At 42.5% G+C, this 26,993-nt stretch overlaps 2 protein-coding genes across 6 annotated transcripts in view; one reads left to right on the top strand and one right to left on the bottom strand.

Moving 5' to 3' along the window:
- FNIP2 (folliculin interacting protein 2) overlaps positions 1–6,574 on the top strand; it is a 42,918-nt gene extending 36,344 nt beyond the window's left edge. For all 4 annotated transcript variants that reach the window (XM_015860895.2, XM_015860896.2, XM_015860891.2 and 1 more), the window contains 2 exons: positions 2,091–2,206; positions 2,774–6,574. In XM_015860895.2, the coding sequence (XP_015716381.1) occupies positions 2,091–2,206; positions 2,774–2,852 (195 nt within the window). In that variant the 3' untranslated portion in view covers positions 2,853–6,574. The remainder of the gene's footprint in view (positions 1–2,090; positions 2,207–2,773) is intronic.
- C4H4orf45 (chromosome 4 C4orf45 homolog) overlaps positions 1,188–26,993 on the bottom strand; it is a 28,912-nt gene continuing 3,106 nt past the window's right edge. The window contains exons 2-5 of one of the 2 annotated variants that reach the window (XM_032444046.1): positions 25,423–25,481; positions 8,623–8,775; positions 2,970–3,034; positions 1,188–1,419 (exon numbers count right to left, since the gene is read on the bottom strand). In XM_032444046.1, the coding sequence (XP_032299937.1) occupies positions 2,995–3,034; positions 8,623–8,775; positions 25,423–25,481 (252 nt within the window). In that variant the 3' untranslated portion in view covers positions 1,188–1,419; positions 2,970–2,994. The remainder of the gene's footprint in view (positions 1,420–2,969; positions 3,035–8,622; positions 8,776–25,422; positions 25,482–26,993) is intronic. The other variant, XM_032444047.1, reaches the window with a different exon arrangement.

Genomic DNA, 26,993 nt, shown 5'->3' on the forward strand with positions numbered 1-26,993 from the left:
CTGTGCGTGTTTACCTGACCTTTCATGCATCTTCTAGTCAACTCTGTTAGTCAGTCCTGCCTCAGACCACCTTGCTGACATGCTTCCCACTGTACTTCTGGGAGGATACAGAAATCTGAAAGTGCTTTGGGTTGGATGAGTTGTAGAGGAGGACATTATTTTTTTTATAGTGCATAATGCTTATCTTACAGCATCCTTTCCTGTCCTCAGTAGTAGAGTTCATTGGAGCAAATGAGTAGCTCTTTGAGTTGCTATAATCAGCCAAAACAACAAATTACAAGCAATAATTGTAATGGGATTTTAAACACACCATTGTATCTGGCAGAAGATTAGGTGTTTAAGTAGTTATTTTAAGTAAGCAGAATCAGTTTGTTCTACAACAGGTAGCCTTGAAAGGCTTTGTCTATAAGAAGCCTTTGAAATGACTGGGCTAGTAGATGGAAGAGGATGATGGAGCTGAGTATTAACAGCTGTAAATAGTAATATTTGGCACTGTTTGGCATAAAATCATTAGCACTGATTATTTTAAGTTCTTGAAGTCAAGTACTGGGGCCAAGGATGTGAATATCAGTGTCCTTTCAGGATTCTTTTGGGCAATGAAAAGCCTGCAGGTTTAGTTGAATTGTAATGCTTGCATAGGAGCACCTTACTTTCTGGCAGTTTTGAACTCATTAGCTGGTTCTGCAATGAAAGTGTTTTTTCCACCATTACTTTGGGATTTTTAGGTGCAATTTCTGTACGCTTTGAGGAAGTGGAGTATTTTTATTTCCCTTTCTAAATGGAAAGTCACAGTAAAACGACAATGATAGAAGCTTGTAATTTTTCTGTTATCTGCTTTAAAGATACTTTGATCCTTTTGTCAGATTTTACAGATTTTTGCTAACAGGAACAGGACAATGAATGAATGGAGAAGTGCTCCACTGAACTCCAGGGGGGAGAAGTGTGGCTCTTCTTTCATGGTCATGTTGATTTAAACTTTGTCAGAAGTGTATGTACTAATATAGTTCAAATGTTTACATAGTGCTGTATGTTTGAAGATTCCTTTACAAGCTTACAAGCCTGCAGTTACTTTTCACATAATAGGCATCTTCTTTGGCTTTCAGAAATAACAGATAATTACATATGAAGGAGTATCATTAAGAATCTTTATCTTGCTCAAGATATCAGAAAAACATGATAGCCACTTATCACTATGAGTTTTTTCCTTATTTTTTATTTAATTAGCAAAACTGCTTTCGCAGGATCTCATTTCTAATGCTTATGATGGCCTGAAGATATTTACTGCTGTTTCTAATTGCAGTCTCCACCTGCTGGATGATTGTGTATTTGATAATATGAGGTTCTGCATGTGCTTCTTGTTTTCATCTTCTGGAGCTTGGAAAATTGAACTAATTTAACTTCTTTTTGAAGTGGACATTCCTGTGGGAAGAAGGAATATGTTGAATTGAGTTACCTTGTGTTTTGGTGCAAAATACGTGATAAGGCATCCTACCTACTCACCTTATGAATCATAGAATCACACAGTAACATAGGAGGCATGTAAGCAGCCTCTGGATATCACCTAGTCCACCTGCCTGATAAAGCAGGTTTCCTACAGTAGGTTGCACAGGAAAGCATCAAGGTGGGGTTTGAATATCTCCAGAGAAAGAGACTCTATAACTTCCCCAGGTCACTTGTTCCACTGTTCTGTCAGCCTCGAATTAAAAAGACATCTTTAATGTCTTAAGAAAGTTAGATACAAATGAGCTGTCTAAATCGTCTATAAACCTGTTTAAAAGCAGGCTGGCAAAAAGCTGTGTATGACTTTGAGGGGAATTGAATGTGTTGGGGGTTGTTTCTTTAAGACTCTTGAAACAAGCTTGCTGCTAAGTAGACTGGAAATGCTCCAATTCCTTGAGGTGAGAAAGGCTAGTGTATTGTATTTTTTGACTTGCCAGCAAAACTGTAACATATCCAATTACCTTCTCTTCTTTTTGGAGAGGGGAGTTTTGTCATGTTCTTGCTAATATATGTCAGTGTATTATTTTAGTTAATTTCTGTGATCCTGCAATTTTTAAAGTCATTCTGAAGTTTCTGGTCTATGTTTACAGTGCATAATGCATCTTGAGGATAGACTACAGGAGATGTATCTCAAAAGCAAAATGCTTTCAGAATACCTGCGAGGACATACAAGAGTTCACATAAAAGAACTAGGAATTGTACTAGGGTGAGTATTGTAGATATTAGTCTTAGCTTAATGAAACTTAAACCAAATACTTTCCTTTGCAGATTCTGAATGTAATCATCTTGTTCCTATGGGGACTTGCTGTTTATTCCATATTTAGCTTTCCCCTTCTCTCATCTGTCTAAAAGTGTAGAAATGACCTCCTGTGAGCCATCTGAAAATCAGGAGGCAGTTCAAAAGCCAGACTTAATCATTTGTCATTCTTAAATCTTAAGAATGAGGAAAATGTGTGTTTTGGTTACTTTGAGGTCATCCAACAATGGTTCTTTAGTAGAGTGCAACCTTTAAGGATGCACCTGCTGTGAAAATAGAAGGAGGGGAAGGGGTAAGGAGTGAACGTACACTCCCAAGAAAAGGAGTTTTTTTTTCTTCACTCAAATGGTAGCAAACTTGTTTGTTTGTTTTTTGAAATGTCTTATGCTTTTGTTGATACATTAGGAACAAATCATTAAAGTGGATGAGGAATATCCTCTTGTTTCTATTCTCTTGTGGAAGTGATTGTATATTTTAAAGTTTCTTTCTTCTTTGTTTTGTTTTTTTTTCCCCCAGGATTGAATCCAATGACTTGCCTTTGTTGGCTGCTATAGCAAGTACTCATTCCCCATATGTTGCTCAAATACTTTTATAAATTAAAATCTCAGGATATAGTCATTCTCTTAAAGTAAAGAATATGGGCATGTTGGAAGAGGAACAGAGGTGCCAAACACTGGTAAATGGGAACACTGAAAAAAGCAGACAACTGTACCTTTTACCACCTTTCCATTCCAATTTCAGCTGGATGCTTGGTTGGAGGACTTCAGTTTACATAACCTAAAAGGCATTCAGGTGTTTCTTTTAATCTCTCTTCTGACTTTGTGACTGCATCCTTGCATTTTGTTTTTAATCAAAGGACAAAAGCTAACACTATGTGGCAGACTGTGAGCTGCCATCCAAAACGCTGCTCAGAACCATGAAGTAACAGTTAAAGAACAAGAGGGCTGGAAAGGATTTCATCACGCTGTGCTTCTGAGTGTGGTGTGCTGGACATTTCTTTGCTGGGGAAGAAAAGCTGTAAAGTATGTATATAACATTCCTATACGCAAGTATATTAAATGGAACACGATTTTCTTGCAGAGCATAAGCATGATTTTGTATAGTAAAAGTGACCAGCTCAGAAATGGAATCTGTGTTTAGCAGTTTAGCAGCAGATGTTATCTGGAAATGGAGTTGTGCATGAGGTGATGTGACTTTTTCCTTGAAGGACAAGAAATGAAGAAAGCTGCCGCTGCGTCTCTTTTAATGAGGTATTCAAATGGCTTATGACTAGAAGTAATTCTACCCTGAAAATGGAATGAACTTCTGAGATTTTTTTTGTAGGAAAGCCTTATGGAATTTCTGCTACAAGTTTACATTTGTTACTGATGCAACTTCAATACCTTTTTGAGTTTCTGTATGAATTAAACCAGTGTCTTGGTGTCATCAAGTATTGCTATCTCTGAGGAGTATGAATCTGAAAGACTTCTGTATAATACCAGTGCTACAGGGCACACGTGTACACATGTATATGGCACCAACTGAAGACAATCTTAATGGGGGGAAGAATCTCTATGGAACCTCCAGTCAAAAGTATTACTTCTTTCTGGTTATTAGTTGGTTACTGTAAGTAGGCATAAAAGGTGAGCGTTGCTTAAAGTAAAATGAAACATAGAGGGCAAACACCCCCCCCCCCCCCAATATTTGATATTACTATGAATGTCTGCAATTACCCTTTTTGATTCTACAGAAATCTTAAACTATCATACGGGTGCCTTTCCTTAGTAGATTAACTGCTTTGAGACCAGAAACTACTTCTCCTTGAGTTGATACTGGCCTTCTATATTTCTAGAATGCAAAATGAAATTTTGTATTTTGCTGTTTTCATGTTGGTGATAGCATGAATGTAAAGAAAAAACCTAAAAACAAAACCAAAAAACAAGAAAAACCATAAAGCAGTGTTGAGCTGGATGTGAAATTATGGACCAGATTGAGGGAAGAAGTCGAAAAGAAGCTTTTTTAAGGAAAAGGAAAAATAAATGTTGAACTGTTTTGTTCTGAGCCAGCGTGAATGAGGTCAGAAATTGACAGCTTACAAGTGAGTTGCTGGCAAAACAATTGTTTGGGAATAGCAAACTGAGAAACTTCTGGTCACCAGTTATTTGTTGTCCTCAATGGTGATTGGAGATTTTTAACACTGAATGGATGCACTTTTATTAAAAGTGGTTTTATTTCATACTACCTTGATATTTGGACTTTTCTACAGTAAACTTTAAATAATTTGAAACAATGAAATGTGCATTTTGTGAGTTGTTTAATTGTGATTGGGGTCTTGATTAACCTTGTGTTGCTTTTTGAGGGGTAATGGGTGGACTAACTTACTGTGAAGAGAGATTGTTTCCAAGTAGAGGGATACCTGATATTCCCATACAAAGATTCTAAAGCTGTTCCTTATATGCTGGCTTTCTTATCTGACATTCCGGATGTTTATTTTATTGTATTTTCATAGGCTTGTCTCTGGCCTACGGAGGCTAAAATCTTTCTTTGGTTCAGGTCTACTTCTACTGCAAATAATTAAGAGAATTTTTCCTATCTTTGGTCTGTGAATCCTTGTATCTACTGGAAAGCAAGCTTCTCTCTGCATTTATTTGTTAGCAGATATCACTCTATTTTACAAGATCAAAACGAAGTAAGAACCATAGAGCAAATTGTGTATTCCTGAACTGTCCCTGTTNGGGGGGGGGGGGGGGGGGGGAAGGGGCATGGGTGCATGTGTGTAGGACTGTGAAACTCCTTCCCTGAGTGTATATACAAGTTCTCATGTACTTCTATTTCATGTCATTCTTAATAGTTGAATTTATTAAAATACAGTTCCAGTTCTCCTAAGGCATTAGTTGGCTTTTTATCTGAACAGGCTGGCAGCTTTTCAGTGCACAGAGATGCCTTTGCTATCATAGAGTTGGCCGACTTTGACTTCCTTAGAATACATTCAGTGATTTCAAGGCTAATACCGTAACTGGTAACATCTGATCTTTACTACACAGGTTATTTAAAAAGAAATAATAATCACCTGCCTTTTGGCAAGATATTAAACTAATCTGGGGGTGGCATGTGTCCTGATGGTCAAAGTGCTTGGATTTAATTCAGCCCAGGCTAAAACTTTATAGTTCTTGCTGCTTTTTCGAACATTTTGCTGCTCTTCAGAAGTCATATGAAGAACTACCTTGTTCTGACAGTTTTAGTTTGGGGAGGGGAAATTCAACATGAAATCTGTTTATTACTGTTCAAAAGGTTTTAGTCTAAAGAAAGGTAAATACATATCTTTCCCCTCCACCAAATGTACTACCTCAGTTGATGGGATTCCACCTTCTAGGGTTTTTTTGACTCAGTCTTTATCTTGTTTTTGGTAGCATCTTGCTGTTTATGTGATGTAGTATGGCATGACAGGGCAGTAGGTGTTTACAGATGCTGTTAGACATCCTATAGGGCATGTTTTTGTTTTAATTGAATGAGATGATATGAATGTACAGAGGAGTTGAAAGTTGATTTATGTAGCTTAGTTTTCAAATACTCCAAAGTTTTTATCAGTATTATGTAGGTTTTTTCTGTAAAGTTAATGCATACTTTAAGTGGGAGTGCACACTCTTTCCAGAATCCCACGTAAATGCAGTTTACTCAGTGCAGTTTTCAGGAATGTATTTTTTTACAGGCAAGGCTACACAGAGAGGGGAGGAATAAACTACTAAATTTCGTGGCATTTTAATGAGCTCCTCAACCTAAAACAATACCAAGATTGAATTATTTGAATTCAAATAAGTACTTTCTGATCTAAGGTATGCAACTGTCTTCTGCCCAAAAGAAACAAATACGTACTTAACTCTATAATTATTTAATTCATATTTCTAATTACACCTTCAGAGTTACAAATTGGACTTTCCCGCCCCCTAAAAAAGCCTTTTTAAGATGCATCAAACTCTTGTATGTAGTTTACACAAAACGATCAGTTATTCATCGAGTATAAATTCTACCTGAGTTAAAAGGACCCGGATCAAACCTAAGTCTGAACTGCTGAATGCACTCTAGATGTGTTTTTTTTTATATCAAGTATGCTAACTTGTCATACACAGTAGGATTTCCATATAGATAACAACGTGTGTTGCTATTTTGCATGTTTGGAGAGCACAAGCTTTTTTTTTTTTTAATTTAGGAATGACTGAATACTGATGTCAGACTATGTGTTTTCGATGGCTTTTTTCATATAGTTGTTTATGTACACTACCACTTTGGTCTATTTCTCTGCGGCATTTGGTGCAATAAACTTTCTGAAATTAATGTCAATAGTATTTGGTATCTTCTTTCTCACACTTCTGAAGTAGTTGTGCTTGTTTTTGTGACTGGTGGACAATGGTGCACTGACATCCAATTACCTATTAATGACATAAGTGAGAGTTGCAAGAATCGTCCAGCAGGAAGGCTTTCCAAGATTTTAAAGTTAATTACAATTTACAGCTTTGGAAGCCTTACTCTATTTATTTGTGCAAAAAAAGAGAACTCTAGCAAGGTGCGCTTCTCGCTATTCCTTGCAGTTAGTTAAGACTCTGACTGTTGGCATAGGTTCTTTAGAGGTTCCATGTGTGTTGTTGGCACTGAGCTCAAATGCATATGAAAAGAGCAGTCAGAAGAATGCCACTATTGCATGATGTATGCTTCTTCTATTCTGAAATCACTCAATCTAACAAAAAATAAGCACTGAGTATGTACCAGATAATGAGATTGTTGGTGGACTTAAACGAATTAGTTTCTCTTTTAAAACAAAGAAGTCTTCAATTTGTTAGACTCTCCATGAGCAAAATCTCAGTTTAGTGCTCTAGAGTGAAAAAAGCTGGGTCTGTACTGCAAGCACGTGCTGCATCCATCTGATTTTAACTTGGGAAAGCTACTCCATTTAAAATTGTCAGCTGGATGCTACCTAGAAGGCAATTAGCAGCTCAGGATGTTAGAAGGTTGGGATCTGCAGAACACACTTCAGGCCCCACAGCTTACTGGGAACTCCTTATTTATCAAGTAAAAATGGAAATGAGAGGATCAACTGGAATTATGTTCAATATCTCTGAACAGGTGGGTCTTTCAGCGTGTAAGCGCTTTTTCCAGTAGACTGACATTTCTGAGCTTTGCTTTGTTGACAAAGCTAACAGAGATTGTGAATAAAATAATAAGAAAAACAAGAGGAAAAGGAAGAGAAAACACACTTTGGTATCAAGGGAGTTCTGCAGTGCTGTGAATAGACCTTATGGCTTTCTGGTCTGGCTGCAGTAAATATCAACTATGAAGCATTTGGAAGTAGATGCACTTATTTGCTTGTGGTTGAAGATACTAAAAGGTTGTATATACACAGCTGAAATAAGGGGAGATGTCTGCTGTGTTGTCTACTACTGCTTATGTTTCTATGTCTGCACATATGGTGGCATACTATAGTTATTCACTAAACTTGGTGTCTCATTTGTTTACTTAGTTTGAATAGTACATTGAAATGATAATACTCTGGCTTTCTGTGTTAATGCAATTGAAGAGAGCAGGACTGAGAACGCTAAATGGGATTTTGAACATAAAGGATATGCAGCTGAGTGATAAACCATGGGACTGTGACCTATAAGGCTTCCAATCCCATGTAAAAATAGCTTAAGTGGCCACATGCTAGTAATCCACATGCTGGAAAATTACTCTCATCATAGTTGCAGTCATTTGTCTGTTTGGAACAATCCCAAAGCTAAAACAGTTTAAGCAGTACAAGTAGCATCTTCTCTAGAAATCCTAAAGGTCAACACAAGGCCAGAGGGCTTAGGAGTGACAGTCAAGCACTTAAAAATAAATGTAATCTCATAAACTGGTTTTCTTCTGCTTGGAGCTTCAGAGATTCCATTGCAATCTAACAAAATGGAATTTGAGAGAGGGTGAGCTCCCATGTGGGAGACTCCTCTGTGACAGTGAACCTATGGGAATAGAAGTATTTGTAGATACAGAAATATGGTTTGATTTGAGGTCTGAGGTATTCCCAGAGCATGGCCATGATTGTGGATAGGAGCGTTGCTGCTTTTTTCTTTTCTTTTTGCCTTTGTGAAGCTCCTTTCAACTTTAAGGTGGTTAAGTCTCCTAAAGTTTTTCCCTTCAGCTTTTACAACTATAATTGTTTTGAATGACGCATGTTTTAACTGTTTTTGATTCCCTGGGCTGTGGAATGCTTTTGACTTTTACTTGTGTGGCTGTGCTTTATGTGGAATTGGTACTCCTACATTTCCAAACCAGCAAGATTCTGTTTGCAGGTGACAGGTAAGAGTACTGCAGCCATGGTGTGAGTATCTGAATTCTGCAGGAGAAAGACACCTCACCTTTTCCCTTTGTCCTGGTGGCTGGGAGGAGTGTGGATCATGACTGCCCACACGCTGGGGGGCTGAAGGCGGCCTTTGTGTCTGGCCAGGTCCCAGGCCAGCCGGGCCCGCGCACCAGGGCCTTGATAGTCAAGAACCCAAGGAGCTGGCTGCCTAGAGGGAACATATAACAAAAACAGAGTTAGCACTAAGAAAAAGCTATTTTTTCCCCCCCATTTTGATATCCATGCAGCCCCCTGTAGAGACTTATCTACCATTTCCTCTTGTTGACATCAAATCTGATAACCTGTTGAGCAGGGAGGGCCTTCCACATACCTACCTGATGCAATCATTGAATCATAGAATGGCCTGGGTTGAAAAGGACCACAGTGGTCATCTAGTTTCAACCTCCCTGGTATATATGCAGGGCCAGGCTGCCCAGAGCCACATCCAGCCTGGCCTTGAAAGTCTCCAGGGATGGGACATCAACAACCTCCTTGGGCAACCTGTTCCAGTGTGTCACCACCCTCTGGGTGAAAAACGTCTTCCTAATATTTAACCTAAACCTCCCCTGTCTCAGTTTAAAACCATTCTGCCTTGTCCTATCACTATCCACCCTTATAAACATCTGTTCCCCCTCCTGTTTATACACTAACTTCAAGTCATGGAAGTCCACAAATGAGGTCTCCCTGGAGCCTTCTCCAAGCTAAACAAGCTCAGTTCCCTCAACCTTTCTTCACAGGAGAGGTGCTCCAGCCCTCTCATCATCTTAGTATTCCTCCCCTGGACTCATTCCAAGAGCTCAGTGTCTTGTACTGGAGGCAGCTCCCAAAGTGGGTGAGGAGTTGACCGAACTGTGTCAGTGCCTTACAATGAGGGACGTAACCTAAACACCAGTGTTTCAAGTGAGTTTGTCAGTCTCTTGGCATTTAAAACATTTGTGTTAAGCCCAACTATGACTACACCCCATAAGGGAGATAGCCTTCACTGGTTTTCCATGATGCCATTTCCTTCCCACAAAAATGCAGTCATCTGGCCTGTTGCTTAGTAGTGGGGAAGCACAAAGGGCGAAAGACGCAGTGCCCATTTGTAATGCTGCCAAATGAACTGAGTGTTGTAGGTAATTCATGGGCTGGTGGGTGTGGTTGGAGGAGTAGTTGTGTGTTATGTATTTGCATCAAATGAGCTCTGAAGAAGAGCTGGTGGCTTCACAGATTAAGAATGCCCGAGTGCACTTGCAGTAGGTGAGAAAGCAGGTAACTCAGGAATGCTGTTCCCGTCTTCAAAAGGCTGCTTCTCCTGAGCCTCGTGATGTTTAAACTGCACTGCTGCTAAGTAGCTAATCCAACTAGTTCATCTCTGGGATCATACTAAGCTTTACAGAAAAGCTTCCTTGTCCCCTCCCCCCTTGCTTAAATTAGCTTTCTCTGCTTTTGATGAAGATATGTGACATTCTCTGCACGTCTTGCCTTGCTGATATCAGCTGCTTTGCCAGCCCTTGAGCAAGCTGGCATAGAAGCTGCAGCTGGAGCTCAGGAGACTGCGGTCTATGGTCTGATATGAAAGCTGACAGCTGGGCGAGTTCCATTCCTGGAGCCTGTGTGCATGAAGCAAGTGTCTTTCAAAGCAGCTGTCCCAAAGTACCCCAGCAGCAAACTGCACCTACCGGCTGGCTGGTTGCTCATAGCACAAAGTGCTGCTCTTTTTCCAACAGAAGGCATTGGAACTAAAAAATCACGGTAACTACAGTTATGCACACTGCTAAGCTTGCCAGATGTGAGGGGTGGCATCTCTAGCAGCATCAGGCTGCATTTGCATTGTCACACTGAGTAGTTTGGTGATGATTGGCTGCCATTATGTACACCCTTGTCCTCGCCTGTGATGCCTAGTGGAATTGTTTTAAGGCTTAAATATGACTGTGAACTTTAGAGTGGGCTTGCTGAACTTTAAGGTGGATTTACACACTGCAGTGAGCATAGTACATCCCAATAGCACAGCCTGTACCCTGCTTATCAGTGTAATACGGTAGCATGTGACAGTGCTAAGATGTGCTCTGGAGACCTCTCCGCAGTCACTCTTTATCATGGCTTAATCTCAGTGCCATGCTGAGCTAACTGAGCTGATTCACCGTTTCGTGTTCTTGAGGAGATCCAACCAGCAGCAGAGCAGGAATTTTCGCCCTGTGCCTGTGACTCCACATCAAAGAAACTCCTGTTTTCCTGATGTTTGGTTAATTACCACAGTTCTTCCCAGAAGGATGAGCTGATTGCTGAAGGCATGCAAGGGAGGCTGGGGCTGAGGTTAGCACCTGATCTTCTGAGTCCTAAATTAATGTATTTGTCATCCAGCGGTCCTGCTGGCCAGGCTGGGTGTGTGTGTGATGGGGGAGCCTATTCTTCCCTTTTCCCTTCCTAGCAGGTCCTCTAAGAGTCAGAGAAAGCATCTGACATCCAGGCATCTGTCTGTCTTTTGGGAAATACAGAAATGAACTCTCTCTTGCTACATGCTGCCTCAAATATTGGTGCACAATTACAAGGGTGCCTGTGAGGGTGTGGAGGTTTAGCTGAGAGAATCTCATGTAGATGCTGCCAAAGAAATGCATTTTGGTTTTCCAAGCACCTGTTTCTTTGCCCTTGTGCATCTTTATTCTTGGCTTAGGATGCATTAAATAGTGTAGAAAAAGTAACTTGTGACGGGCTGCTGGGCAACACTCAGTGAGAAATAGCAGGAGTTGGTGTCTGCTCCAGGAAACGCTCATTTTCAGGGAAAAAAGAAAGCAGGATTGAAAGATGACAGTTGTCTCTGAATGAGCTTCTCATGTGAAGCAGTGGGAAGGTGTTACAGGCATGTGGAGTGTGCAAGATGTTAAGTAGCTGCTTTGCAGAGGCAGCTTATGTGCTAGCTTTTATGCACCGATGTGCAGATATTTGTTATGAACATTCATCTGTGGGAATGAAGAATCTTAACATCTTTTTTTTTTCCCTGAGTTCAGAAAACTGGTATGATGTGGGTTTGCTCTGAAGCACATGTGTAATGTGAAATACTGCAACTAATATATTGGCTTTAAAGTATGTGGAAGGGTAGGGGCAGGAGGAACTCCTTTTTTCCAGGAGCTGATGTGGGCCAGCTGCTGGGGAGCTGAGGGCAGAGCATCCCCACGGGGACAGCTGGGAATGTTCAGCCTGGAGAAGAGGAGGCTCAGGGGAGACCTTATTGCTCTCTGTAACTTCCTGAAGGGAGGTTGTAGTGAGCTGGGGGTCGGCTTCTTCTCTTGTGTCATTAGTGATAGGACTAAAGGGAATGGCTTCAAGCTGCAGCAGGGGAAATTCAGGCAGCTGAACATTAGGAAATATTACTTCTCAGAAAGGGTGGTCAGGCACTGGAATGGACTGCCCAGGGAGGTGGTGGAGTCACCGACCCTGGGGGTGTTCAAGGAACGACTGGATGTTGTGTTGAGGGACATGGTTTAGTGTGAGCTATTGGTAATAGGTGAATGGTTGGACTGGATGATCTTTAAGGTCTTTTACAACCTTGGTGATTCTGTGACAGGGTGTCTCAGGGATAGTTGATATGAACCATGTCTCAAAACAAAGGGGTTTGGATGATTTCTTCTGGCTGCTTGAGATCAAGTAGTGGCTCTTGTAAAGGCGACTGGTAGAAAGACACTACAGGTCTCTGAAGAGAACAGCAGACATCAAACCTGCTAGTAGCCTGAATTATTCCCAGGTGCCAAGGGAAAGAAGTGCAAGGTTCAACAGCTAGAGAAAGGAAAGGTTTGGTGCATGCTGTGGGAAGGAATGCTGTGGGGATGATGACGTGTTGCTCTGACCTTTGCATTCAGCAAGTTGGGTTTCAGCAATGTTAGGTCTCTGAGCTCCCCACTGGGGGCGCATGGGTGCTGCTGCACATGCCCGGGAAGTGGCCGTCCCTGATGAGGATAACAGCTCTGCCCTCTTAGGGCAGCAGTGGGACTGTAGCCCTGCTCTGAGGGTTAGTAAAGCCAATCTGCAGCTGACCTGTCAGAAATCTTCCCTCTCATACCTTCTGGGAGCAGGATTCAGAGCTGCTGCTGCCCCAAGAATCCCACAGACAGATGCAGCATGAGGAGGAAGCAGAGCTCCCCTTTCTGGCATCACCTGCAGTACTTCAGCTTGGCTGCAAGAGGGATGCTGCAGCCTGAAGGACAAGTAAGGTGACAGCTGGCTGTGACACAGCAACGCGCATTTTGTAGGACTGCTGCCAACTCATTTCTTTTCCTCAGCTGCAGTCAGTGTAAAAGGGTTTTGTGTTGCCTGTCTCACTCCAGAATGGCATCGAAGATCTCAGGCTTACAGGCCCTACTGCCCTTCATGCTACATTGTACTGGTCTTGATGTCTAGGGTATCATACTGTCATACATACTCATTGCTTCCTTACAGGCCCTCTCTACCACTGCAGCCCACTGTGAGGGTGGCTGTTGTAAACCATGGTAGCATTCTGACCAGTAAAGCTCAGACAAATGCGGGGTGCATCCACTTAGTTTCTGATCTGTGACCCTGATACCGATTGCTGTGGAGCATGAGTGGGAATGTAGGGGTGAGCCAGTGCAGCCCAGTGTCTCAGTGGCTGTGAGGGTGTCCTGTGTCCCTGCTTGCAACAGAGGCACTCATAGAATGGGATGAGAGACTGCTTTGACTGCCAGTGCCTTGGGCACATGAAGCTCCTGGTCTGTTAGGTGCAGCAGCTGCAAAATGGCTTCCTGCTGCCTGCCTGGAGACGGGTAGACTCACTACAGAGAGAAGATGAGCTAAGCAGTTCAGAAAGCCAACTGTATCCTGGGTTGCATCCAAAGAAGTGTGGCCAGCAGTGCCAAGGAGGTGATCCTGCCCCTCTGCTCTGATCTGGTGAGGCCTCACCTGGAGTACTGCATCCGAGTGTGGAGTACTCTGTATGGGACAGACATGGACCTTTGTAGACCTCTCCTATGAGGACATGCTGAGAGAGCTGGGGCTGCTCAGCCTGGAGAAGGCTTCTGGGAGACCTGAGGAGGGGCCTTTAGGAACTTAAAGAGGGGCTGTAAGGAGGAAGGGGACAGACTTTTTAGCAGGGCTGTTGTGATAGGACAAGGGGAAATGGTTTCAAACTAAAAGAGGGGAAATTTTGTTTGGATGTAAGGAAGTTTTTTATAGTAAGAGTAGTGAAGAGAGGTGGTAGGGGAGAACACCGTGTAAATGACCTGACTTCTGCTGGAGCTACAGCTGTTGTTTGTCAGGCCTGATATTTTGCCATGCAAAGAATTGCAGCAGCTCAGCTCCTTCAGATGGGATCAATGGGGTCAGCTGGAAAAATACATAACAAGAAGGGACAGCTCAAAGAAGCACACAAGCCCTGAGCAGTGGCTGCTAGGAACAAGGTCAAATGATGCCCAAGTGGATGTGGCTGCACTCCAAAGCCTTAAATCTCAAACCCCAGCTATCACAACTGGATAAACAATGGGGTCTTAGTACCTTTAGCAATGTGTTATTTCACTTATAATTTAAGCATGGCGAATCCAAAGTTTCTATAATTTACTTACCACCTCACTTCCTTTGCCCAAGTTACCTGGCAGCTATTAAAAAGTTGCCTTTAAACCATCAGCAGAAATAATGCTGCCTTCTGTCAGGGAGGAACCCAGAGCTTGAAAAAACAATTAAAAACTACCTGTAAATGTGACCATATGAACTCTGGAACCTTAAAACTGAAAGGAAAGCATTTTGATAGCCTAATTCTGAAGGCAGGAGAGCATCAGTGCTTGCTCAGATCCAAAGGACCTGGCCCAAGTCTCCTTTGCTGAGCAGCTGACTCCTGTGTGACTACTGTAAAGTAGAAGTGAGGCCAGCATTGCAATTGCTCTGTGCTAGAATGCACTAGAAATCATATTGCTTCCTACACTTATACATGGCAAGCTTTTACCAATATCATAAACTGCATACAATTGACTAAGACTTGCTTCTAGAAATACAGTTGTGTAAAATCAAGTGTATCCTCTTTGGAACTGCTGAGTGAGGTATGGTCTTTTTGTTTCTGATATCTTAATGCAAGTTTGTACAAGCAAGTATCTTCTTTGCTTTGCTCTTACGGGTGCAGTAGGCAGATGCAAGAAGTTAAATAAGGATTTCACTTCAACTTTAGAGCCCTTGTATTTACTCTTAATATCGGGTCTCTGTATTTTTCCCTTCAGAGGACTTGCGCGAAGTTTGACCTGGTGTCTGAAATCAGAAGATGGGACTTTGCTGTGTCAGCTCTTGGAAGGACTGGGTGGACAACCACAGTCTCTGTTAATGCACAGCTTCTTTCTGATTGCTGTGGGCTACCAGCAACATGCTACGTTGTAAGGGTGCTCCAGTTTGTTGCCCTTCTCTGAGCCCCAAATGGAGCTTCTCCCTTGATTCAGCAGCACAGTGCTCTCAGGCACAGGCAGTCAAACACAGGTGAGGTACAAGAGCTTTATGGTGAGCTGGTCCTTCAGCTTGATACATCTCTGCTCTTTGACCATCTCTGTCTGCCTGGAAACTGTAAATCCTCTTAGAGCACTGTAAAATTCTTGACAACTGTAACACCTATTTCGCAAAGGTATGATAAGGTGAGGAACTGGCTGCTCATTCTGGCATTCAGGATGCCTTCTATCAGGCTGCAAAGCAGAGTCCTGGGCTGATTCATTTGATAAATGGCTGTTGTGGTTTAACCCAGCAGGTGGCTCAGCACCATACAATTGTTTGCTCCCTCCTTCCCAGTGGGCTGAGGGGGGAAAATAAAGTAATAGAATTCCTGAGCTGACATAAAACTATTTATTGTGATAGGGAAGAAAGAAAAGGATACTACTTATGGTTATAGTAGTATACATATGATTGTATATAGCAAGTGATGCACAACCAATTCTCATTGCCTGCTGACTGATCTTGAACTTGCCTTTTGTATGATGTCATATGGTATGGAATATGTCTTTAGCCAATTTAAGTCATCTGTCCTGATTCTATCCCCTACCAGCTCCTTCCCCAGCTCTCCCCCTTGGTAGGACAGTAGAAGAAATTGAGAAAAGTGAAACATCCTTGGCTCCATACAGCACTGCACTGCACCAACTGGGAACACAGGTATGTTATCAGCATCCTGAGAACGAAACATAACATCATCCCAGGGACTATGAAGAGAAAAGCTCTGTCCCAGTTGAGACTAATGAGCCTGCCTGTAGTGATGTGCAGCACAGCATTGCTCCCGAGGCTCCCAGCTAAATCTGTGCCTTCCTCACACAGTCTTTGTATGATTTTTGCATGTTTTGTAAAGCAACTGACAGCACTGATAAGCACAATTTACAGGCAGCTGCCTCAGCCCCTTCAGAAAACTGAAGAGGGGTTGCAGTGTGCTCAGTCTACACAGCAAACTCCCCCAGCTGGCAGGCCACATCCCTGTTCCCTCAGTATGTGAAAAATGCACTCAGTGCCGCAGTGATGTCACAAGCCCAAGCTGGGCTGCTGATAGCTTCCAGCTGCGCTGCTGAGTGCGGGGAGGCACTGTGAGCTGAGCACGCACCACAAGGAGCTCCCAAACCTGCCTTGTTCCTGATGCATCCTGACTAAAAACCCTGACTTGTCAGGAAAACGTGAACCTTCTCTGTTATGCCTCAAACACAGCTTCTTGCTGCTTGTTTTTCTGAGCCCTCCCACTGATTGCTGCATTGGTTCTGTGCAGGTAGAGAAGTAGGGGCCACATGTAGAAGGATCTCCTGTTTCAATGAGAGGAGATGCTCTTGAGAGAAGTTTAATTACTTGAAGATCCAAGTGATACTAATGGTAAAATTTTATATCATTTGTGTTAGCAACAAGATGTCGTGCTGCACAGGCACACGCTGATCAACTTATTCTCTCACTGACCAGAAGCCTTTATTTACTAGCTCTGCCCTCTCGATGGCATTTTCTCCCCATGCTCATCCCAGCATAACTAAAATTGCATAGCTGAGCAGCTCTCTCAGGCACCTGCCATGCATATACAGTTTCGAGTGTACTGTTTGACAGCCACAAATAGATTACTTAGCTCTTTCTCTTACTGTACTGTCTTAAAATGGAAACTGCTGAGACAAGATCTTTTGGGTATGAAGTGGCTGCCTATGCTACAAATGAGGAAACAAAGATGAATGTCACCCATGTGCGACTCCTGGGGAGATGAGTCATTTCCAACTGGATTGTTTTGGGTCAGGCTTTCCAAGACAACAGTTTTCAGTGTTGAGTTAGAAAATCAGGAATGTTTTTGATGGTATGAGATGTGCTTCTTGCCAACTGGGCACACGCACTCTTGATCAGAACCTAGTGTTCACATTTACATGTACAGCTTCTCAAGAGTTCTGTCTTTGTGATGAATGGGCCTTGCTAATCCTTTTCACTTAAGACACAATAATTCCTAATCTTTGTGGTTAGGTTATATGCAAACTGAGGTAGGTTATATGCAAACTGTGGTGGCACATCCAGGCTACAGTTTCAGAAACGCTGCTTCAAGTTAGTGTTGATGAAAATCTGGTGTTCCAACTTTGAGCTAGTGTTTCATGTGTCAGTCCTTCAGCAGCACTGACTTGCCAAAGCCTATAATAAAATCCTTATCCATCTGGCTATCATTAACCATAAAACCAGCAAAAAATCTCAACTAACCAGCCCCAAACCTGTTTTCTTACTGAACCAATCTGGCCGTGTCATAAAGCATTTAAAAGCTCATACTGCTAGCAGTTATCATCCGTGCTTTTGTTCAAGTATTTTGTTATTTGGAGCAAGACGGCTCTCTAAACTTGCCTTGAGTGCATGCAATGCTGAGGGATATTCATTGCATTTATATGATGAATTCTTATAGATTTCTCTTGAGGATAATGACCTGCTTGCCCCGAGCTGTAGGACTTTGTCAGGTGGAAACTGCTGAAGTACAATTGCACTGTAATGGCAAGCTTGAGAAATTTCAAGTCTTTTGTCCAGAGCTGCAAGGTGTGAGGCCTAACAAAACCCTTTCCTTTCACTGATTTTCTTTTTAGGAAGGGGAAAGCAACGTAATTCACTGTTTCCCAATTCTGAGATTAAAAACAATCAGTTATCATTGAGTCTTTTAGAAACGGAGGCTGCCCACCCGCCAGCAGCCATTTTGAAGAAGTAGTGTGTTTGGAAAAGATTTAAATCACCAACAAGTAGTTAATTTAAGAAGGAGCCATGGTGACAAGTGCAGCGGCCTCTGATACTTGCCATGCAGACACCTGGGCTGCTTTTCAAATATCACTCAAGGTAACAATAAAAAGAAATACAAGAAAGAATGAATATCGTAAGTCATACTTGAAGCTGAGGCAGCCAGGGAATAGGCGAGTCAATGCTTTGCGATAGGATGTGTTGGCATTTTGCTGTGACTAGCAGCCTCCTCAACACTGAAAGCGCGACCTTTTGTGAAACAGTGTTCTTTTACTGAATGGATGTGTTTTTAATGTGTTCTGTTATAGCGGCTTGCTGTTGTGATTATATGAAATTGAACTGCCTTTTGCAAGAGTGAGGACTGCAGTGGGAACAAATGGGCTGAGCTGGTTGTCACTCTTTATTCTGCAAATCTGTAAGAAGATTTGTTATACCCTGCATAAGTCAGCTGCTGCAGATATTAGATCTCAGTTCCCACCATTTTGCTACAGGGTAGCCTGAAGTTGGGAGTCACTGACATGAGAAAAGGGAGAAAAATGAGCTGCAATATTTCCTTCACAGCTCTTTGAAAGAAGTAAAAAACATTTAGTCAGGCCAACAAGATCCTTACCATCTGCTTGCAGCTTTTAACTCATGCTATTAACCAGCAGTGGTGGAAAACAGGTTATGTGAGTCCTTTGTGAAACCCCTTTATGCAAGAGGCAACATCCTCTTTCCTTCAGCTGAAGGCTAAGAAATATGAAGGTCACATTTCTGCTTATAGCAAAGCCTCACTTCCCTGCAGCAAGCACAGCATCAGCAGTTGTAATTCCTGACTTTTCTGAATTGGAGGCAGAGAGTGAGAAGGGGAGAGAAAGCCCAGTTGTTGTAGAGTGATGTGGAGGATATGTTCCTTAATGAGAATGTATCAGCAGAAGGCATAGATGAGATTTTTTTTTATTTGTTGTTTAAAGCAAAAATCTATGTCTTGTACTTAAAGGAATTGTCCATAATATGCATCTGTGTGCAGCTGGCAATATGACTAAGAGTCATAGAATCATAGAATCACCAAGGTTGGAAAAGACCTTAAAGATCATCTAGTCCAACTGTTCACCTATTACCAATAGCTCACACTAAACTATGTCCCTCAACACAACATCCAGTTGTTCCTTGAACACCCCCATGGTTGGCGACTCCACCACTTCCCTGGGCAGTGCATTCCAGTGCCTGACCACCCTTTCTGAGAAGTAATAGTTCCTAATGTCCAGCCTGAATATCCCCTGTTGCAGCTTGAAACCATTCCCTTTAGTCCTATCACTAATGACACAAGAGAAGAGGCCGACCCCTACCTCACTACAACCTCACTTCAGGAAGCTATAGAGAGCAATAAGGTCTCCCCTGAGCCTCTTCTTCTCCAGGCTGAACATTCCCAGGAGGGAAATTGAGGTAGGAAAACTAGCTTTACCTTTGAGAACAGTACAGCAAGGAATGACAGGAGCTGGAACTGCTGCCTTCCTCTCTGAACACAGCCACATTGTGGACCATTTTGCTGCTGTTCACTGTGAGAGATGTATCTAAGTTCCATAAAAGACTCAAAGATTACCACCCATGTGTCTTCATGGTGTGAGTGACCTCTGCACAGGGAGGCAGCTGCCAGCATTTCCTACAGCACTTGTGTGATGGCTGGGTGCAGTTTGGGAGCAGCTTTGTGTGTCTGACTCATGGTGGATCTGGGCCTGAGGCTTTGGGTGGTGGCAGTGTTGCTTTGTTTTGCAGCCTTTTTGTGTTTGCATCTAAATTAAATGCTAGTGAGTGATGAGGAAGAGGGATGGTCTTGTGGTTCATGTATTTACATGACACTTTTGAGCTGGGACTGGTTTCTGGCTCAAATCAAATCCGTATCCAAGGCCAAATCATATCTCTGGGACTCGGGGTTTTCACATCTATAAAATGAGGGTGAAAGCTCCTCCTGTGAGTGCCTGAATGCTTCAGTGCTTCACTTCTCAACATAAGGAGTTAGAGAAAGTAAATTCCCAACAGGAAGAGATAGAGAAAATAAAATTACTGTTTCCAAATTAATAGTAAAAGCAAAAAGCAGAATGTTTTTTTCTGTCAGTGCCCCTCCTCTGCTCTGCCAGAGCTGCTCTGGCTCTCAGCAGGCTCTGGGACAAGGAGGACGATGCCCTGCACTGCTGAACATGAGGCTGCTCTGCTGCTAGGTGAAGTGGGCAGTCTCTGTCTGATTGCTGGCAGGTTGGGAGATGGAAAACAGTATACAGCAAGGATTAGTTTGTCTTCTCTCTTGGTATCCAAACATGCAGTTTAACTTGCCACATGCCCAGGGACAGGCTAAGTCAGTCATCAACTATCTAATTGTTATCTATCTAATTGCTCCAATGGGTTTCATGGCACAACTCTGTTAATAATGGAGGAACAGGACATTTATTCATTCTGCTTTTGCTTGCTCTAATGGAAGCAATTCCGCTGAAGTCAACGGGATTGCAGTAAGAGCTGTATCACTTCCTGTGCCCTCAGGCTGATGAGAAAAGTAATCTGCGGCCGTACTGCAGCAAGCACATTTTAGATATAGAAAAGACCTGAAGGTAGGAGAGTACGCTGTAAGTGGTATAAAAGTGAGAGATTTAGGAAATGGACATTCAAAGCATGGATCTGGGGAAGGCTGGCTGTTTGGCCAGTGCTTGACAGCCACAGCCCAGCCAGTTTGCTTCTCCTTGTCCATTTCTATCACCAGTGAGGTGATGGAATCAGAAAATGCCACTTGATCATTTATAAATAGTTACCACACCAGCCAGCAGCTCCAGTGATGTGAGCAACGGATGTGGAACAAAAAAATACAGGGTGGATGGGAGCTGAAAAAAACATTTCCCCTCCAACATGAAAGGGTGGCAGGCCCAGCAAGGAGAGGGGGGTGAATAGAAGGAAGGGTTTACACCTCCCTCTCTTTGCTGCTGATCAGTACCTTTTTTCCCCCTATAATAGAGGGTTTGGATATGTTCCACATACAACTCACACCTGATTAGTTAAAGGGGATTAAACTAATGCAACTCAAGAGTGTTGGCAGTCTTAAATCAGCTTTAACTTTACAGGAACGTATTAACTGCAGTGATTATATATATATTTTTAATTATCTACAAGTGTGTCCTCAGTGAAGACTGCAGCACTTCTGTACTAGCTGAAAGCTTTATAATCTTTGTGAGGGGAAACCCTGTGTTTGCCAATTTCACATCCTGATGAGGAAAAAAAAAGTAATTCTTTTTTGCGTCTTAATTCAAGCTCAGAGTGATTCACTGATGGCAAATGGAAGTAGGTTATTTTTGAGGGGTATCCACAGGAGGAAGGGACAGTTTGCTCCAGATAGCAGTTCCTCTTGGTAAAGCTATTGGGGAAAGTACCAGCGCTGGGCTGGAAATGAGGGAATCATTCCGATATGCAGAGGGAAAAAGGGGAGCAAGGCTGGGGCAGCAGTTGGGTTGGGGATGCTGGTGGATACCTCAGCAGCTACATCACCAGGCCTAAATGTCTGGGTTACTAAAAGCTGCCTACAATTTAGTTACTTGCCTTTTCCAACAAGGAAAATATTATGTCTTGTGGGAAGTCAATGAGGATGACTTACCCAAGAACACTGCATATTTGATCACTAATAATATAAAGTAAACATCTTTCAAATATTTCCAGCAACATCTGTCCTAGCTTAACTACTGGTTCATGTTGCATTCCTTTATGGAATAATACTCATCTCAGAAAGCAGAGCGTGTCTCGCTGCCATCCATTACAAGAATTAAACTTGTGGTATTTTCCTTGTCTGTTAAAGCTGAATTCCCTTCAACCTTTAAAAAATGTTTCCTTCTAATTTTCCACCATTGCGTGACCCTGATTCTCCAAAAGTTGGAGTGCTTGCCTATGTAATACTTGGTTTGGATAAAAAAGGAGCAGAGTTGGATACTGATTTTACTCATACTGAGGGAAAATCCAGAAAAAAAATATTCTGCAACTGCTTAGTAGGAATATGAATTTGCTTTTCAGGCAACAAAACAAAACAAGAAGGCAACTTAGAGCATATATAAAAGATTAATTAGCCTTGTTCTGCAAAGGGGAAAAGTCAGTATTACACACAACTAAAAACAGCAAAGAAGAATGTGAACAGAACTCCTCCTCTAGCTGTGGATGCTGAGGCCACCTGGATGAAGCACATTTGTCAAGTACTAATGGATATCACATGCAATAACATACAAACAAATGTGCTAAGTGGGTATTTATATTAGCATTTGGGAAGAAAACATTTCATTTTTACTGTCAAGCACTGATTTATTTATTTTAGCAGAAAGAGGAAAAAAAAAAAACACCTTAGAGATTATATAAACTCAAATTTACTATTTTTGCCTAAACCTTTATGTACTTTTTTGACAGCAGAACTTTGCAGTTGTCATGGAGTAACTGAAGTGGTGCAGGAGAAAAGTCGAATGGGAGAGGGCAAAGCCTGAATTTTGCAATGTGGCAGATGTTCTGACACAAGATGGAGCCAATCTGTTTCTCTGAGATGGCATCAGTTGAATCACTCCCATGGCAGCAATTTCATTCATTCATGCGGTTTTTGCACACACACAAAAAGAGGACAAGTTCCTCCTTCTATAAATCTATGGGTCAGAAAAGGGTTGTTTGGCATTTTGGAGCATCAGTGAGTGTTCCATCTTGGTCACTTAACAAAGGAGTGCACAGCTGTATGAGGCAAGACTCCTCCATGGGGATGCTTGCCCCTGGATGAGCCTGGTTTGCATGCTTGATCTTCTGCATTGATTGTATGTGCAGCCTAAGTTCCCAAACTTCCAGATGGCACTGAACTGCTGATATTGTAGCCTCACTGCCCTGTAGAGGCTGCCTGTGGCTACAGAATGAGACAAGGGCAGTGAGGAGTGGAACTGAAACAGCACATACAGCTTGGCTTGTTCTTTTTTTCCTCTCTCTCTCTCTCTCCTTTTTGGGGGGGGGGAGGGGGAAGGGGTAGATTTGATGCAGAGTCTGCAAGTCGGAGATAGCAAGATTGACCTAAAGATACAGAATTAGTTTCCATAGCAATGAGATCTATGAGTTCTCAAAATATTCAAGCCTCTATTAGGCTAGATAAAAATAATTTCCTTACATAAGGGCATGCCAGATCTCATCCACTGAAGCACTTGATTTTAAGCACGTGTGTGTCAAAATATTGGAGCTCCATCTGTACCTGGCTTTTTGCTTGCCTGGGAAAGACATGCTTTTGACCCAAGAGCCTTTTTGTCCCCAGCTAGCTCTTTCTCAGCCCTACACAGGATATCTGCTTCCTGCTGTTGAGCCATCTTTAACACAGACTTTGGGTTTTCCATGGGACATATCAGTTCCTCTCCATCCTTCCTCCAGTATTCTCCTCAGCTCAACCAGGGAGCATTTGAGACCTGTCACCAGATGCTTGGAGTGAGCTCAGATACGCTTGCAAAGAGGAAGGAGTTCCTTCTGAAAACACATGTACTGAATAGCAGCATAGCCACAGGAAATTTCGGCCCTTCTTCCTTTGTCTTTTCAGGAAGGACCAGGTGGGTTTTTAAAGACATTTCTGATCATACGCTGTGTTTCCTGACCAGAGCTTCTACAGAATAGTAGAGAGGATAGTGGGAGGGAATGGGAAGTCTGCACCCCCACACCACACTGAGAACAGCACTGTGGAACCATGAAAGAGATGCAACTGTCAACTCTATATATCCTCAAGAAATGCCACACTACCCTTAGTTAACCTAATGCAAGTGGGATGGAGCTCATCCAGAACAACACCATGAGGGCAGCTCTGCACAGAAAAAAAACACATCTTCCAACTTTCTTTTTCAGTTATTCTTCCATACAAAGGCACCGGTGAGCATGCCTGAGTCAAGCCTTTCTCTAAGCAATGATACTAAATCATGCAACAACTCCTGAAGCTGATCTCTGAGAACACCCTGTTCCATTTGAAAAATCCCAAATATGTTCCTTGTACTCGTGAACTTCACCAGTTATTTAGCTTAAAAATGCTTTTCACATATTAGTACCGATTATAAGATTGAAGAGAATTGGGTCTGAAAGGTATGGGAAGGGAAGGAAAAAGGCCCTGGTGAAAGTTAATCCCTTGTACATTACAGACAGTATTGAAAAAAAAAAATAAAAGCAAAAATAAGAAGTGTTAATGAGAATCCCGGCATATCAGGAAAAGCTAATTGAATTTTCCAAGAGCCCCCTTTTGTGATACATTCCATTAGCTAATTGAATGCATTCAATTTATTTGCTTCCAACTTGGCTGTCTTTGTTTACTTATTCACCTTCCTGTGATGAAAAGCAAATAAAACATTCCCCAACAGCAAACTGCGGCTTCGTTGATCAACAATCAATTTAAACCAGGATTGCTTTCAAAGCGCTTAATAAGACACATGCTTTATGAGTGCTTTATAACACCGGCAAAGCTGCAGTGCTGCCTGACAGTGCTGGCTGTTGCTCAGCGATGGGATCCAAGATTTTGTGGTAGCCTTTCTGATGCTGTAGCTTGTCACCAGCCTATGAGAGTCTCAACAACACACTACTGTAATAACCAAAATAAGCAGCCACTTCCTAATGGTTTTGTAATCCTGGTGCGATGGGAAGCATACTCATGCTGTAGTGTAGGGAGCAGTAATAGCTAGTGAAGACCAGCTTATCTGTTCCTAGTAGTGCTGCTGACGCCAGAGGAAAGGAGATCAGCTCAGAGGAGCTGCCCCAGCACCTGAGGCCAGCAGGACCCATCACATTGCTGAGCAGGGGCAGGACAGACCATGGCAGCCCCTGGAGCAGGTGGCATGTGTGGCAACCCACTGTGGGATGACATATTTCAGTCACCCCCCACTGATTCCCAGGCTAACTATAGGGAATATAAGCATTTCTTGTTTTCCAGTGAAGTTCATTGCCTTGCATTCATTAATACCCTACTTCGTAGTGGGAAATTCCAGGGGGAAAGAGAGGAGGTGAAGCAAAACCCCTTGAACTCTCCTTCTCCATATGCCCTCAGTCTTCCTCACCTCTTCATCTTTAACCTAGGTCTCCATTATGAATGCCTCAGTAGTCAAAGCTCTTAGCTGTGGTGAACCCCTTGAAGTCTTATGTATTGCTAGCACAATGCAATCATCTCTTTTCACATCCATGGTTTTGCTGGAATAACTCTGCCAGTTCTGTAAGGGCTTTTTCTACAGTCACTCTGCAATTTCTGTAACAAATTCTCAGCTGACGATGATTGTTGCTAATTATCACTTTATAAACTTGTGATTTCTTTCAAGATGTATTAATGAAAGTAACTGGAGAAATTTCATCAGAAACTAAATGGGCTCCTGTGAAACAGGACTCTCTCTTCAAAGGGGATTAAATATTCCCCTGAGACCTCTTCTAGCTGCTTGAAGTGCTTTGCACTTCAGTGCTGGAATACTTTTATTTGTTTATGATGAAATATTAGCTAAACATTGCATTCGCTATGGTTTGTGCAGTGCAGGGTGCCAGCAATAAACTTACATTAGATCTGTTGAGCTTCAAAGCCAAGTATACCAATAACCTGCCCACTCCAGGTGTTCCTGAAGAACATCCTTATGCAGTAGCAATTATAACATAATTTCAATAATTAAAAAGTAGTTACCATGGATTTTGGTATCGGTGTGTTGCTTGATCTTCAGCAGCCTGCCAGATCTGTCCTCTCTGTAAAAGAGGAATAGAATCAAATTATGTACAGTGCTAACCTTAAGGTATTATTCTCCAGTAGGACCAGGTCCATTTAGGTGGAGAGATGACAAAGGAACCAGAGGGAGGACTTAATCATTCTCTGACTGCTTGTCTTCTTGGTCATACTTGCCCTGTGCAGTTGCTCAGGTCCTGCACGACTGGACAGCAAAAGTGTCAGACATTGATAAAGCAGTGGGAATCACTTGGGAAATTCTTTTTTTCTTCACCCATTGAATTCAAGCAAGGCTGAAGCTGTAACTCATAGTTGGTGCTGGCCACAGATAGACTGCTGAGCTACCCCACACACCCAAGTCTACCTCCCCTCTCACAGCTGTCTTTCCCTTTGTGCCTGGTGTCCTGTTCTCCTCTTCTCCTTTGCTTTCCTTAGGACTGTACTTGTGTAAATTGTGTCTGTCTTGTGGCCACCTTCCATTGCTGAAGGGCTGGGATGCTCATTTCCAACAATAGGCCCTCCCATTCTCAGCCATCTTGGTGTATGAAACCTCATTACAGGTCTGGCACATCTTTGCCTCAGCACAAGAACTGTGCTGAGGGACAACAGCATTTCCCTCAGGGAGGTGTTGCAGCCCAACTAAAACCATTACACAGAGGCAGTTATGTAGGCAGTGATGCACAGATTTCAGTGCTCAGCTTTATCCCATTTGCTGAGATGGAATGGGGCTTTACAGCATGTCTATGGCAGAGAGAAGGACACAACCCCCCTTCCTGCCCCAGGGGCTTCAGGCTGCAGTAGTGGGAACATCTATCATCACAGTCACTATGAATAATATTTTTTGTGGGTTTTTTTTTTTTTTTCCTGATAAGGCTTGTAGAAAGATAAGGGGAGCATGTGGCAGCTTTCTTTTTTAGAGATGCCAGGGGAGATAAGCCAGGGCTGTTCTGTGGGCTTCTCTGAAAGAAGTGTGCAGACTCTTGTAAAAAGCAGCAAATTACTGTGAAAACTTTAATTAGGTTTGAGTCTTCTGTACTGTTTGCATAGAAGGGAGTTAATTCCTGCTTTGGGGACACTGATTATCCCAGGTTACTCTTGCCTAGGATAGCTCGAGGAACAGAACTCCTCCAGCCATATCCGCCCACCCTGTACCAGTTGTATGTATGTGGTTTCAAGCATACAGCATCAGGTATCACAAATCAGCTGAAATATTGCTGTGGGGGGCAAAAGCATGAGTTCTCACTACCACCTGGTTCCATAATGATGTTTCTACATCTGGAGAGGCAGTACAGCTCTTTTGGAAAAGTGTGTGCTACATCAAGGATCAAGGGGTGTTGGTCAACCACAAGGCCAAAGCTAACGTGACAGAGCAATAAGCTAATCAGCTTCTGAAATTAGAAGCTATTAAGCATATCTAATCCAGCTGTTGCAGCAATGACACCTTTTTAGTGATGATGGCAAGGATCTGCTAGCTGAATCAGAAGCTACTTGCTCCAAATACAAGGTATTTGCTTTCAGTTCTCTTCTGTTGTGGC

The sequence above is a fragment of the Coturnix japonica genome, chromosome 4 (genome assembly GCF_001577835.2).
Source record: "Coturnix japonica isolate 7356 chromosome 4, Coturnix japonica 2.1, whole genome shotgun sequence".
In the NCBI taxonomy this organism is placed as follows: domain Eukaryota; kingdom Metazoa; phylum Chordata; class Aves; order Galliformes; family Phasianidae; genus Coturnix; species Coturnix japonica.